Consider the following 16,410-nt stretch of genomic DNA (forward strand, 5'->3'; position numbering starts at 1 on the left):
CATTTATTGCCACCACAGGATGAGCTGAAATATCAGATTTTTCATCTTCGACATTTCAATTAGACCAATACTTTTGGTTTATGACCAAATACAAAACTAATGACATTCCCGTCAGCCCCAGCTGCTAGGATCGCTGGAGACAAACAAATAAACTTGATTCTGCATATTCAGAGATTGACTTCTGGGCTCCCTCTGTTGATATTAATCATGTGACCCAGCTCCGTAGGAATAATACATAAGACATCAGCGCGTCTGTAGCATGGAAATCATGTCATCTAATTTAATTTATGCAGCGACTGCTTACAAGTAATACAGTCATTATTACTGAATAGAGCGAGCGGAAAAATGAGTGCAATGGGAGGACAAGAAGCCTCTTTCTTCCTGCTTCAAAATTAGAAATGAAACCAATCAGTCATGCCACTCCAGATTAATCTGAAAGCGACTAAATCAGACAATCAAGGAGCTTCTTAGATTTAGCCACTTTTTTTTTCTCTTTCTTCTTCACCTGTAAACAAATTAAAAATGAATTAGGGCATCCAGGGAGCTGCGGGAGCAGGTAATGAGCTTGTCACTTCATCTGCATGCTCCCTGTAATGTGATAAAACACTGATGATGAGGTCGGTATTAAATGAAATATGAAGGTGTTTTCCATATTTTACACACGGTATTCAGTAAGAGGAATATTCATTTTCAGGTGATCTGTCTGAAAGCTCTTTGAACATTCGTCAGTGTCTTGAAAAAACCTTTTCAAAATGACAATCACACAATTACTGAGGCGTTCTTACACGAACATAAAAGACCTTTCTCACAGCAGGTAAACACAGATGTTTCCATTGATGCTAATTAAGGTTCAGTTACATTTAAGTGCAGCCATTGACAGTATAAAGAATGGATGTCACATCCGTGACGTCACCTGTAGGGCCTTTCACGTGTTTTACATACATTTCGTAGCCACCATAGTTTCTCCTTCATTCTTCGAAGTAGAGGGTGAAGCGACGAGGTTGCAATCGGCTGCTACATCACATCAGATGTCACTAAATCCTACACACTGTAATGTAATGTAATGTACTTTATTTATACAGCCCTTTACAACAGTCCTTTCGGTGTACCAAAGTGCTTTACAGTAGATAATAAATAACGATAGGTAAAAAACAAACAAAATAAAAACAATAAAATGCAACAAAATCAAATAAGAAATGATAAAAGTCTCATCATACTACTGGGTGTTGAAAGCCATCCTAAATAAGTGGGTTTTTAGCTTGGATTTAAAAAGGCCCAGGTCAGAAACGAGACGCATCTCGACGGGGAGCTGATTCCAGAGCCTGGGGGCGCCAACGGAAAACGCTCGGTCACCCCAGTGTTTATATTTTGACCTGGGCACTTCCAGTGACAGTTGATCTTTAGACCTCAGAGCTCTAGCAGGATTGCGAACACTTAAAAGCTCAGATAAATATGAAGGTGCGAGGCCGTTAAGAGCTTTAAAAACAAATGTTAAAAGTTTAAAATCAATTCTATAAAGAACAGGAAACCAATGAAGGGATTTAAGAACAGGAGTGATGTGCGCACGTTTGCTGGTGTCAGTTAAAAGACGGGCAGTAGCGTTTTGCACGACTTGAAGTCGACTGAGGGATGACTGGGAGACGCCAACATAAAGTGCATTACAATAGTCTAACCTAGAGCTTATTAAAGCATGGATGGCTTTCTCTAGGTCGTGACGGCTTAAAAATGTTTTTACTTTGGCCAGGAGACGCAACTGAAAGAAACTAGTCCTGACAACGTTGTTGATACTGCTCCTCAGTTAACCAATACCATTGACAATATAGAGAATGGACAGTGCATTCGTCCACCACGCTTAAAATCTGTGGCTCTGGCTGCAGCCATGTTGGTAGTCCTGCTTCTTCCGCCTCTGCTCATCTAAAAAAAATCGGCCAAGATGTGGATCATGTGCAGACCTGACCATGGAGGTTGCCACTTGATTGCAGCATACCCTTTCCCAGTGAGCCAACATGCACCACAGCAGCACCCTGACTCCGTTTGACCTAAATCCAACTGAGCCTTAATTAGTATCATTAGTAACACGTGTTGTTAACCTACTATTTCATGTCAAAATGGCTACTGTGGAAAGGTCTATTGAACCATCCATCATGTATAGTAACTAACTGTTCCCTCCACCCCAACACGTACTGTTTTCTATGTCGAGACAGAACACAAATAACAGTCAGTACTCCCAAAACAACTTTTTCTCAGACAGCGTTATCCATTACCGATAGATACAGGCCGCGTTTCCACCTCGGTAAGAACAAATTATTTGGCAGCTATCAGAGCTTAAAGTCTTTTCCGAGATATAGTAAGACCAACTGAAGAGGAACATTCATCAAAATAGGAAGACGGACCATCATCAGATAAAAAAAACGTGGCCCAAACAGACAATTTTGGTGCGAGACACAGCCGGAGCTTGAAGCATTTCCATCATTTGTTGATTCCCTCTTTACAAAATCCTCCAGACAGTCTGTGTCGGATCATAAACCGACCGTTCATGGCTGAAAGCATTCAAATATCAGTTTGACCTGATGAAAGTCTGAGGAAGTGCATGTGTGTGCGATGGTTTTGCTCACAGTCATTTGGTTGATTAATGTGGTTGTGAGGTTTACAAACCTGCTCTCACCTCCCGTGAACTGAATCTGCACTGCTAGAAATAATCCGCAGCCTTTTGAGTAATCTATTCAATTTCTTTATGGCTGTTGCTGTAAGAAACGCTAAACGTTTAAAAGGTTCCAGCTTCTTAAATATGATTTGATGACTGTGAAGAATGTGCATCACAAGAGCAGATGATTAGCTGCCTTAATTGTTTTAATAAAGTGAACTGTTGGTTGACCAAAACTCACTAATTTCCTGACTTTTTACAGACCAAACAACTGATTGATTAACCAAGAAAACAATCTGCAGATTATTGGAACACGCCAAGAAATCCTGGTTCTTGATAAGTTCTCTGAAGAACCTCTTTCTTTAATAATCTTTTTCCTTTTAAATGTTCTTTATGTCACCCTTTATAAAAAATAATAATAATAATGTAACCTATTTTTTTAAAAAACAACAAAGGGACCATCTGAACAGCTGAAGAAAGTGTGGTTTTAACCTTGGACCTATTAAGAACCAATAGAAAAAAAGTGCACCATGAAAAACCACTTTAGGTTTAAACTTGATCCTTTATTTTTAAAGGGTGTATTGAAAATAATCACCTATGTTTCCTGTCTGAACTGTCCCAGGTTTCTCCTTTTTGTCCATCAAACAACATTTAAAACATGTCAGTTTATGGGAACTTGTTTAAAATGTAACAATAAGTATTTATTACCAGGTTTAAAGGCAACATAATAATTCTTAAGGACACACTACACTCACACATTTGGTTTCATCTTTTGCCATTTTCACACACTGCTTTATATTATCGGCACATCTGTGGCGATGTTCTCCCGGAGGAAAAATAATTTTATCTTATGTCAATCAATTATTCAGCATCTTCTCATAACACCCTACCATAAAACAATGTGGCGAGAGTCTGAATGCATTCCATTAAAAAGACGGGGAGTTGTTTTCTGTAGTATGAAGGATAAAAAATAAAATTTGTTTGGGATTTTATTGTCTAATATGATTTTTGGAAGCAGAAAACCTTAAAATGTTGATTTGTTGCACTATATATGGACATAATTTGACAAAAAAATGAAGCTATATGGCAACAGCATTAAAAGAAATACAGCTATCCACGTTTTAATTTATTACTCCGGTGTTTAATGCTACCATAAAATCGCAGTAGTAAACTGGCCTGTGCAAAGAGAGTTAAAATATACTTATGAGTCAACGGCGACAATAAATCAAAGCACACACACACAAACACAGAAATCCTTATAAAGGAGAGATTCACCAGCAGAGCAGAACACACATGGCTGTGACAAAAGTACTCAGTTTATTATAATGATCAATGGTTGCCACATTACAAAGTTATCAAAGGGAGGAATGGAGGGCAGGACACAGTCTGTAAAACAACATTACTACATACAAATAAAAAGAAACAGGGTGATAAAAAATATAGCCGATCTTAAAGGACGCTCGTTAGACGATACATTTCTTTTCTCCTCGATTTACAGCAGGCCTTGTCTCTTCAGATCCTCGTAGGTCTTCTTGTTGACCACGTTCCCGCTCGAGTCCTCGTACTCTTCCTGATTTAAAAAAAAAGCACACAAACCACACGATGAGCACGTACGTTATAACTAGGAAGCATTATTTCCCAATCAGGTGTCTTTGTTTCCTCACCTCTGTGTCTGGCTGCCACCGCTCTGACGCCTTCTGAGACTTCAGCTTCGCCCACACTAGAGGAACGAACAAACACAGAGACTCTTATTGAGACAAGAAAAAAAAAAAAAAAAGATGTTCACAACAAGCTCATGACAAAGACTCTTACAAGAGACGGCGTCCTCGATCTGCGTGACGTTGGCGAAGTGAGCCGTGTTGGGGATTCCGAGACAGCGCATACCGTGAGCGTGCCTCCATTCCTACACGAAGACAAAACACACGTTTAAATGTACTGTGCTGATCTGTTAGAAGACCCGAGGATGTTTACCGAACGCGATAACAACGCCTCAGTAATACCGAGTCCTTAAATTAAAAAACAACGTACTGCAAAGTGCCTCTGGAAGGCTTTGGGTCCCCTGTACGTGTAGTTTCCACAGATCTCACAGTTGTAGTTGATGTTCAGCCCGTGGAGTTTATACAGCCAGTATGGGATCGGCTGCAAGGGAATAAAAAAACAGCAGCAGCTCAGACAGGAAGCAAACAAAGAGTGAGCAGAGAATACAAACAGAAGACCAACAGAGATGGATATTATTAAAGGACAGTACTAATACAAATACTAAAAGATATAAATTGATATGATATTGCACAGAGATGGATGAAAATGTCAAAATCAAACCTGCAGGCAGAGACATATTAAGAGTTTCAGGGGACTCATGAGAGGCAGATTCAATTCAAACTTAAAGCAGCAGCAGACGCTAAAGGCCAAATGTCACCATGCATGACGGAGACGAGGTGAATCCTACATTTCCCACAGTGCATTTCATTACAGCCTCCTGCCTGGTAAACACACGCGTCTTTCACATTCTTTCCGTTTCTCGATGTTTAGCCTGTGAGCCTAACCTGAGACGACTCTGATGACATCACTGTTACATCATCAGGGGTAATTTTCTCCCAAAAAAAAACAAAAAACAAAACAAAAACAAGGGTCATGCCGAGCCACTAGGGGTCAGCAAAAACACGATTTTCAGCAGGTGTTCTATTACTCTTCTGTTATCTACTTTCTGTAGATAAATCACTAGTACAAACTGGACTTGGGGCTCCTTCTAAGGTCATAAAAACATAATGATTCTTATTTCCAGGTGATTATACACTCATGAAAACACGGTAAAGAATATTATATTCCATTCATGTCATGTCATTGTGTTATAAAACAGGACTACTGTCTTCCTCACCTTGCCGTCCCAGCCCAGCGGCAGGTTCTTGGGGTTGTAGATGATCTCGTTGTCCTCGTCCTCGCTCTCGCTCTCGCTGAGCTGCTCCTCCTCCTCCTCCTCGCGCTCCTCTCCGGTCCTGGCCTGTTTCCTCTGGACGTTCTCATGAGTCAGCTGCCTCTGCTCCTGTAAACCGCAGACGACGACGACATCAACGGCTGTCATTAATAAAAAACCACCATTATCCGAGCGCGCTCTCATCGCTGCGCGGCCCGGCTAACACTTTTCTCAAGGTGTCAGCTCTAACCCTTCATCTATGAATTCAACGGCGGAGTTAACCCGATGATATAGTGACTCACCCCGAGGATCTCCACATATTCATAGACTTGAGCCTCCAGGAAGGCAATTTCCTTGTTACGCTCGGTGTCTCTGCGGGAGTGATGGATGGAAATTGTTATGAATTATGTAATGAACACTATCATAAGACGCTGTCAGCATTGGACTGAAATTTTAGCACCCACTTACTTTTTAGGGCCCTTGGCTTTGGGATTCTTGGCAAACAGTGAAGGGTCCAGTGATTCCAGAGATTTGCCTTTCGTGCTGAAGAGTCTCTGAGCTCTCTCCTCCAGAGTCCTGACCAACGGCACAGACACACACAGTCACTGAGCTGTCACGACCTGCTCTAAAACTTGAGCCGCACATTCTGGCAGCGCAGAGAAAGGTTATGTGGAGTGATGAGCAATAGTAAGGACGGCTGTTTCTTGCTTAAACAAAAGATTTCTCTCTGTGTAGATCCTTGCCATAATGTTGCTGGTGACTAAAAATACCAACATGAGCCTGTCAAGTGGCGCATTTTTTTGTGACTATAACTCGCTTTTAGCATCTGTGATTGTTGGAAAGACTAATGAAGACACACTTTATTTAGTTTCTGTCCAGTTTGTGTTCTGCAAATGATCCTAAAAATAACTTGTTTTGTCTGTAGCTCTCAGTTGTTTTGATCTGACAACTTTTAAAGACAGTTTGAGGGTTTGATAAAGCCTTCTTCACTGTCTACATGTAAACAAACTCACCCTCCACATTTCAGTCCCAGTGCCATGAGGGCAGACTTCAATCTGTCCAGACCCAAAGAAGCCAACTCCTGTGGAAAGGAATGAGGAAGGAAAAACATCAGTATAAGAATGAATGAGCAACTTTAGTATAAATATTAAAAGAGTATGAGCACTTGATGTTTTACCTCCCAGGAGGAGAAAGCAGAGAGGTCCAGATGAGCTCCGGCGTGTGTCAAAGCACTGCTGGTCTCTTTCTACAAAAAACAACGATGAGACGAGCGGGTCAGACACCATGTAAGAACCGAAACAGCGACCGTCGCCACATATGAAAGGATCTGTCAGGAGAACTTACAGGCCAGCCTGGAAACGTCCCCATCTCCCATTTCTTCTCGAAGTCGATCAGCACTTTTCCATAGAGCTCGTTCTGGTCCAGCAGCGGTTTGACCCGGTCTGTGTAGTCCTGCAGATACTCCAGCAGCATCTCCAAATACCTGCACAAACAGCCGCCGCAGCGCGTTAATTTAACGTGTACATTCTACTTAAAAGTTCTACGCAAGTGTTAGCGGTCACCTACTTTTTGTATTCAGCGTTCTTCCTGTCCTTGGGGATGTCAAACAGCTGGTCGAATGAAGACAGGTAGCTGATATACTCGAGTTTCTGTGGAGGGATGAGTATAGATCGTGGTTATAAAGAACTTCAGTTTGGAGGTCCGGCAGAAATTATGCAGACTTTAAAAAGGCTCATTACCTCGGCTCCCTTCAGGTTGATGTACTTCAGGTAGCAGTCGTGGAGGTCGAGGTAGCGGCCGTATCCTTCCTCATCGGTGAACTCCACGAGGTCTGTGGAAGACACGAACAGATTTCACTCACTCAGTCGTCCGTTACAGATCTGGAGGCTGTCTATAGAGCGAGCTGGCTTTGGCAAGCGAGGCTCGAATTGCATAAGAAGCCTCCTCGGCAGCCGCCTGTCGGGACATATGGAGTCACTACTCCATCGGGATCCTGACACGGACGATATACAGCTCACACAAGTGACAGATGCAAATAATGCAGAGACTATTGAGTGACCAGGGGTAGTGATGAGTACACAAAGCAGCAGAATGTCTGTGTTGTATGATGAATTTGATTAAAGTGGCCATAATTGATGTTTTTATCATTACAATGTATCAAATGACAATGTAAAATCAATATAAAGGGGTCGCTCGCATCAATAATCCTACAGAGAGATATGACGAGAATCTGCAGCTCCGCTCAGCTTTATGGAGCCGCCGTGAAACTGTGACTGCAACTTTACGCTCAGCGCTTTCATCGCGTTGTTTCTGGCTGCAACATGCAGCTTAGCCACCGTACACTACCTGCCCTACAATGACACAACAGGCAGGCAGAGTTAGAGACGCGATGGTGGAGACCAAAAACAGAGCTAAAAAAGAGAGAGACAATTTGACACTGATTCTAGCTCATTTCTGGTGAAAATGGAAATATTAAATATAAAAAATAGTCATTTGTACAGGGTTTTATCAGGAGAAGCAGTTCGGTTAGTCGTTAGTTCTAAAGACTTTCACTGCTGGACTGGAAAATCTTCATTTAAAAAGACAAAACAAATGTGTTAAATGCATTGAGACGTACTCTGAGCTTCCTCGCTCGGGTTGTCTCTGGCCTTCATCAGCTCCTCGAACTCTGCAGACATGGGAATGGAAATCTACACAAAAAATACAAAAAAAACACGAATGTTATTATTCTAGATAAAAAAGATTTATATTAACCATTAATCGTTTATAAGCGAGAGGTCAACTACCTCGTTTGGGTGCTTTCGGTGAAACTCCTTGATTTGTTTCAGTCTGTTGTAGAACTCTGCAAACTCATTTGGTCCAGAAATGGCGGCAAGTTCATCCCTTCTCATTCTGTCGTGAAGACAAAGTATTTTCTCAGTCAGAACACAAAGAATAACAACAAACAACTGTTTGCAAGGAAGAAAATCGTTCCAAACATCTGTAATTTGAAGAAAGATCATTCAGACAGGATCCGGTGTTGTGGCTTAAACACAGATTTTTCTATTCAGATGCAACTTTTGGAAACACCGCCGCTAAATAGCGACGGGAGAAAGTTTCCTTTGGTTTGCGTCCAATGGACAGAGAGAGAGAGTAAGCAAGCATCGGTCAAGAGACAGTGAATGAGAAGTGAGAGACCACAGACATTGATAAAGCCAGATAATCACAGTGGTTATGTTCAACACAAACAGACACACCACAACACCTGATCCTGTCTGAACGCAGCCTAACACATCTGGATATGAGTTAAGGTCGTCACAGAGAAAAGACTCACCCGTCTTTGTCTTCGTAGGAGTCTCTTAGGTTTGCGCTCACTTCCATATACCTCTGTCAAAAGATAAACAGTATTTGTTTTCATGTTGAACATTAAATACGATGCATTATATCCAACTTACATGCATTTCTGTCTTTCAACCTCCGACTGCAGAGTTTGATTCAAGGGTACCTCTAAATTGCCAGGGTGTTCTGTTCATTACAGTAAACAACGGAGGGATTTACTTTTATTTTCTTTACCAATCACGGATGTTTAAATCTAAGTATTTTAACATATATATGCTTTTATGGTTACTGTTCTTACATAGCACCTTTGTAGCCTTCCAACAACTCAAAACGCTTCACACACACACACACACACACACACACACACACACACACACACACACACACACACACACACGAGCAATTTGGGGTTCAGTATCTTAATAAAGGACGTATCGACCACTAAACTTCTGACTGGTGGACAACGTGCTCTAAACCTGAACCACAACACACTTTCAATAACTGCATTTAAATCATGCGGATACAACCATAGAGCTGCCAGAACCAGAACTGTGCCACATCTATCAACAATAAGAGGACAGTGATCCAGATCTCTTGCACGCCTAACGAATAAATAGGTCATAATGAAAGATACATTTTAAACTGAGTGCGCTGCTCGCACAGACGTGCAGCCACATTATTTCTCTCTAGTCTTTAATGTGGTTATATGCAACAGCGGATATTTTAATTTAGTAATTTATTTATATAACCTCTGCTACATGCTGTGACTGTGACTTTCATTTATCTGTTTGCAGCCATTTGTAGTTTCTTCTCATATTTTTATTTCTACAGCCACTTTCTATATTTTCGTACACTATGGCCACTTTACATTACAATACTCTTTTCATATATCGCGCCACTTTTATCGTCAGTACTTGTCTGTTTTGAAAGTTGATTGTTTTTCGTGTTTATTGTAGGTTATAGATATTTCTGTCTGTTTAATTTCTGTCTGTTTTTTTGCCTTTTCTACTTTTTTCTAATTCTGTAGTGTGTGCTAAACTTTCCTCTACTGCTGTAACAAGTAAATTTCCCCGTGGTGAGATGAATAAAGTATCTAATCTAATCTAATCTGTTTGCAGCCATTTGTAGTTCTCTCTCATATTTTTATAAAGCATTTTATGTCTACCGTCACTTTCTAGTTTTCATTATAGCTTTGTATAGATGTATTTTTAATTCCTCTGCACATATTTAAATTCAGATCTATCTCAGGTTCATTTTAACATACGGTTACTGTGTCATAGGTTCATCCTAATGTGTGTTTAATGTGTGTTTGCATGCTGCTACATGCTGTGACTTTCATCCATCTGTTTGCAGCCATTTGTAGTTCGATCTCATTTTTATTGCTACAGTCACTTTCTATTTTTTTTATTATAGCTTTGTATAGATGATTAGCACGGGTTGTATATTTATTGCAAATGTTTAACTCCTCTGCACATTTTTAAATTCAGATCTATCTCAGGTTCATTTAAACTCACGGTTACTGTGTCATAGGTTCATCCTAACGTGTGTTTAACGTGTGTTTAACGTGTGTTTAACGTGTGTTACCTGTAGTTCAGGTAAACCGTGTTAACTGAATGAATGACTAACACTAAAGTTAGCTCGGTGCTAACTATTCAAAACAAACAAATAAAAAAAGTCTCTCTTACGTCCAGCATCGCTCTTGTTCGGTGGTCAGAGTTGATCTGGTCCCGCAGCTGTCCGGGACAAAAACAAACAAAGAAAAACAAGATATAATAATTTATTAATAATTTAAATCAACATGCAGCGGGTTTCACACATGCTAACGCTAACGCTAGCCGCTCACCGTGGACTTCTTGTGCAACATTTCTTTAGTTTTGGCGTCCATCAGCCTCTCTTTCTCCTCGTGGTAGCGACGCTGCTGCTCTAATATCGTCTCCATTGTTTAGAAACGTGTCGTATTTATCCTTAAAAACACAAAGACTGAGCTTCTGACGAGCATAAAAATGAAAAAAAGGAGTCGTGTCGGTTACGTTTGTTTTCAATGGCGCATGTTGAGCGGCGAAACGTCGGTCACTCAACTCGGTCCAGAGAAACACGGAATGCAGGTGAAAGGTTCCGCTGTGGTGATTTAAGTCGATAAAACACGGGGACAGTAAGTATTTCTCTCAAAAAAAAAAATAATACATGAGTCACAAGAGTGACACAGTTTAAAAGAAATATTTAGTTTATTTTACTTAAAAATGTGCAGGTGAGAAGTTTTAAAGCTGGCCACAGTGTCTCAGATGAATTGGATCAACATCTGGCCTCCCTCCTATAGTAAGCATGCCACCAAAGCACAGACATCACCAACAGCTCCACAGCTGTAACACCTGCACTGCAAAAAAATATTGCAAATATTGCACAAAACTTGCACAAAAATAATAAGATGGATTGGCATCCCTCACTCTACTATCCCTCACTTCCTTTGTAGTCTGCACACTGTCATCAAAGTCTGCCACAGCGCTTCAGAGAGCACACACAGTTTTTTTTGCGCGGACTCGCGTGGGAGCGCGCCCCGGAGGCGGTCTGGTCTGATTTGTCAAGTTTGCGGCAAACAAAAGAAAACATTCAGGGAACCGAGGAATCCCTGACAAAACATAAAAGACTTAATATTAGATGTTTAAATGAGCAAAGTCAGCAAAGTCAGGAGGTTACCAGGGTGTATCATAATGTGTTATTCTGTGGCAAAAATTATTGCCTATCACTTTTGAGAGGAAATGATACAGCATATAATCGAATAAGAGGAATTCACGGTATAATATAGATAAAAGTACAGGAAATCATGATCCTAATAAGAAGAGGAGAACTGTATGAAGAACATTCATAGAAAAGGTTCATAAAAACACGCAAAAATCAATATAAAAAACAGTAAATACATACAAACACATATGCAACTATTATATAAAAAACAGTAAATACATACAAACACATATGCAACTATTGAGGTATATGAGGTATAAACTTAAAGGTCCAGTGTGTAAGATTTAGGAGGCTCTATTTATAATATAATAATATTCAGAACTATGTTTTCATTAGAGTGCAATCACCAGAAAATAAGAATAATTATGTTTTTTTGTTACCTTCGATGAGCCATGAGTCCTCTTCCATGCAACTACAGCCTGGCTCTACATGTTTACACACATTTCATAGCTTTTATTCTATAGGAAGGAGAAGGTGAGGCAAAAAGGTTGCAATCAGCAATTTTGAGTGCTCACCACAGAAACTCTTGGCTATTCTGTAGCCCTATCTGTATTTGTGCATGGTAGAAGCATTAAAACATAGTCCTGTAAGATCAGGGATGTCCAAAGTATGGCCCAAGGGGCCAATCACAGCCGCGGGCAGATTTCTATAATATATTATTTATGGCCTACTACTACTACTAAGGGCAAAACTGCTGGTGTTATATATATATCTGTAGATGAATGATTTTGTTAAAGAGAAGAGCAAGAGTGATATGTTTTAAACTTAAATGCTTAATGTTACTTTGCATTACTCATGGACATGAGGTTAAGATTTGTATCAACTTCATGCAAGTTTAATGTATTCCATATAATTTATTCTTTCTTTATTTGACTCCAGATGTGAAAGAAATGAAGAACTTTAAAAAAAAAAAAGATTTGTTCACGCCTGATTGGCTTAGATTTGGTTACATTGTCATTGGTTACAGTGCATTTGTATGCAACTTTTATAATAATAATAATAATACATTTTATTCCATAGGCGCCTTTCTGTCACCCAAGGACACCTTACAATTAATTAGAGTAGACAGCAAGTAACAGAAACAAACAAAAAGAACCATAAAAGTATATCAGATTACAAGAATACAACATTAAAAACAGGTTAAAATAGGACAATGCAATTGAATCTGATGGAAAAGGCTGTTTTAAACAGGTGGGTTTTAAGTGCACTCAAACGAGGGTCTAAGGCAGGGGCACATTTTTATGGTGGATTTTAATCTCACATCAAATAGTGAAGTGCACTGCATACTGTATGCAGACTTGCATGCATGTACAAATCACTAGCAGTAAATAGTACTAGTACTGAACTACAAGACGCAAAACAGTTGTAAGCCTTTAATTACAGGTCTTTACTGTACAGGTCATATCTACTTTTACTGCAGCTGTTCTTAAATTATGCTTTTTACCCTATAGGTTCTTTTCATCTTATTTGTTTCATTGTTGTAGTTTTATGTTTTTACTTTTCTTTTCATTTCTAGTTTTTCATGCAACTGCTCTGTTGTCTATTTCTGTTTTTACTCTGCTCTGTGTAGCATTTTGGGCTACAATTCTCTATGAAAGGTGCTATATCAGAGGTGGCCTATTGGTGTTTAACCTATTTTTGTGGTCCTATTTTTTGGGGCTTTGGATAGTCCTAACTTTTCCCCCCTATACGGCGCCCCTGCCTTAAACCCCTCGTTTCGAGTGAGGAAAAACTTTCCCACAAAAAACCCTTTACAGGGAAAAAAGGTGGAAAGAACCTCAGGAAAGCCACAAAAGGAGGGATGCCCTCTCCCAGGCAAACAGACATGCAATGATGTCACAGGTACAGGAGACATTAACAAACATTTTTGTACAATTACAATGACTGATAAATGATTACAGTAGCAGTAGAACGTGGATAGCAGATATATAACAGTCGGGCTGTTATAGATTTGTATGAGGACTATGTTTTTAATGCAGGGGCGTTCCAAATGTCTTTTAAAGAGGGATATATTTGTCAATGTGAAGATGCCAGGGGGCCTACTAACATTTAAAAAAATAAAAAAATACCAATAGGAACCGTTCATAAGGAACATCAACTCACTCTCACAATTCAGTCTGCACGTAAACCACCTGTTTTAAAACAGCCTTTTCCATCAGATTCAATTGCATTGTCCTATTTTAATCGTTTTTTAATGTTGTATTCTTGTAATTTGATATACTTTTATGGTTCTTTTGTTTGATTTTCTGTTATACTTGCTGTCACGCTCTACGTTATTGTAAGGTGTCCTTGGGTGACAGAAAGGCGCATATGGAATAAAATGTATTATTATTATTATAAAATGGCATACAATGCACTGTAACCAATGACAATGTAAACCAAACCTAGCCAATCAGGCGTGAACAAATCTTTTTTTTTAAAGTTCTTTATTTCTTTCACATCGGGAGTCAAATAAAGAAAAATAATTATATGGAATACATTAAACTTGCATGAAGTTGAACAAACTTAACCTCATGTCCATGAGTAATGCAAAGTAACAGTAAACATTTAAGTTTAAAACATATCACTCTTGCTCTTCTCTTAACAAAATCATTCATCTGACAGATATATATATATAACACCAGCAGTTTTGCCTTTAGTAGTAGTAGTAGGCCATAAATAATATATATAGAAATCTGCCCGCGGCTGTGATTGGCCCCTGGGCCATACTTTGGACACCCTGATCTTACAGGACTATGTTTTAATGCTTCTACCATGCACACATACAGATAGGCTACAGAATAGCAAGAGTTTCTGTGGTGACACTCAAAATGCTGATTGCAACCTTTTTTTGCCTCACCTTCCCTTCCTATAGAATAAAGCTATAAATGGTGGTAAACATGTAGAGCCGGCTGTAGTTGCATGGAAGAGGACCTCATGGCTCATCGAAGGTAACAAAAAAACATAATTCTTCTTATTTTCTGGTGATTGCACATAATGAAAACATAGTCTGAATATATTATCATAAATAGAGCCCTAAATCTTACACACTGGACTTTAAGTTTATACCTCCAATAGTTGCATATGTGTTTGTATGTATTTACTGTTTTTTATATTGATTTTGCGTGTTTTTATGAACCTTTTCTATATGATGTTCTTCAACAGTTCTCCTCTTCTTATTAGATCATGATTCCTGTACTTTACATATTATACTGGATTCCTCTTTTTCTTGAAGATCGATCATTTGCTGTATCATTTCCTCTCAAAAGTGAAGGCAATAATAGTTTTTGCCACAGAATAACACATTATGATACAACCCGGTAACCTCCTGACTTTGCTGATTGCTCCTTTAAACATCTAATATAAGTCTTTTTGTTTTGTCAGGGATTCCTCGTTTCCTGAATGTTTTCTTTTGTTTGCCGCAAACTTGACAAATCAGACCAGACCGCCTCCGGGGCGCGCTCCCACGCGAGTCCGCGCAAAAAAAACTGTGTGTGCTCTCTGAAGCGCTGTGGCAGACTTTGATGACAGTGTGCAGACTACAAAGGAAGTGAGGGATATAGAGTGAGGGATGCCAATCCATCTTATTTTTTGTGCAAGTTTTGTGCATTTGCATATTTTTTTGCAGTGCAGGGTTACAGCTGTGGAGCTGTAATGATGTCTGGCTTTGGTGGCCTGCTTACTATAGGAGGGAGCCAGATGTTGATCCAATTCATCGAGACACTGTGGCCAGCTTTAAAACTTCTCACCTGCACATTTTAAGTAAATAAACTAAATATTTCTTTTAAACGTGTCACTTGGGACTCATGTATTAATAATACTTTTCTTTTTTTTTTTTAGAAACTCCTGTCCGTGTTTATCGACAATCACCACAGCGGAACCTTTCACCTGCATTCCGTGTTTCTCTGGACCGAGTTGAGTGACCGACGTTTCGCCGCTCACATGCGCATTGAAAACAAACGTAACCGACACTTTTTCATTTTTATGCTCGTCAGAAGCTCATTCTTTGTGTTTTTAAGGATAAATACGACACGTTCTAAACAAGGGAGACGATACTTAGAGCAGCAGCGTCGCTACCACGAGGAGAAAGAGAGGCTGATGGACGCCAAATAAAGAAATGTTGCACAAGAAGTCCACGGTGAGCGGCTAGCGTTAGCGTTAGCATGTGTAAACCCGCTGCATGTTGATTTAAATTAATAAATTATTAGATTTGTTTTTGTTTTTTGTCCCGGACAGCTGCGGGACCAGATCAATCTGACCCCGGACAAGAGCCATGCCTGGACGTAAGAGAGACTTTCGTTTCTGTTGTTATGATAGTTGAGCCCGAGCTAACTTTAGTGTTAGTCATTCATTCAGTTAACACGGTTTACCTGAACTACAGGTAACACACGTTAAACAACACACGTTAACACCTTAACAACGTTAAACACAGTAACACCGTTAGGATGAACCTATAACACAGTAACGTGCGTTAAAATGAACCTGAGATAGATCTGAATTTAAAAATGTGCAAGAGGAGTTAAAATACATCTATACAAAGCTATAATAAAAAAAATAGAAAGTGACCTAGCAATAAAAAATAGAGATAGAACTACAAAAGGGCTGCAAACAGCAAATGTAGCAGCATGCAAACACACATTAAACAAACATTAGGATGAACCTATAACACAGTAACGCGTGGAGTTAAAATGAACCGTGAGGATAGATTGGAATTTAAAAATGTACATAGGAGTTAAACATTTGCAATAAATCTACAACCCGGGATCGGCTAAAACAATCCTGTACCAGTTGGTTCTTAACAGGGCTTGGTTGGAGGGAA

The 16,410-nt window shown here is 39.6% G+C and overlaps 1 protein-coding gene across 1 annotated transcript; it reads right to left on the bottom strand.

Moving 5' to 3' along the window:
• Positions 1-3,940: 3,940 nt before the first annotated feature.
• On the bottom strand, positions 3,941-10,989 carry sf3a3 (splicing factor 3a, subunit 3). Its single transcript, XM_019267890.2, has 17 exons — positions 10,717-10,989; positions 10,559-10,606; positions 8,869-8,921; positions 8,342-8,447; positions 8,173-8,245; positions 7,295-7,386; positions 7,122-7,204; positions 6,900-7,038; positions 6,733-6,801; positions 6,569-6,636; positions 6,024-6,131; positions 5,858-5,927; positions 5,520-5,684; positions 4,673-4,783; positions 4,457-4,547; positions 4,309-4,364; positions 3,941-4,214 (listed from the first exon to the last, which is right to left on the bottom strand). The coding sequence occupies exons 1-17, from the start codon at positions 10,810-10,812 to the stop codon at positions 4,137-4,139; spliced, it is 1,506 nt and encodes a 501-aa protein (XP_019123435.1). The 5' UTR covers positions 10,813-10,989; the 3' UTR covers positions 3,941-4,136.
• Between the last annotated feature and the right edge of the window lie 5,421 nt (positions 10,990-16,410).

Source organism: Larimichthys crocea, chromosome XIII, assembly GCF_000972845.2.
Source record: "Larimichthys crocea isolate SSNF chromosome XIII, L_crocea_2.0, whole genome shotgun sequence".
Classification (NCBI taxonomy): Eukaryota; Metazoa; Chordata; class Actinopteri; family Sciaenidae; genus Larimichthys; species Larimichthys crocea.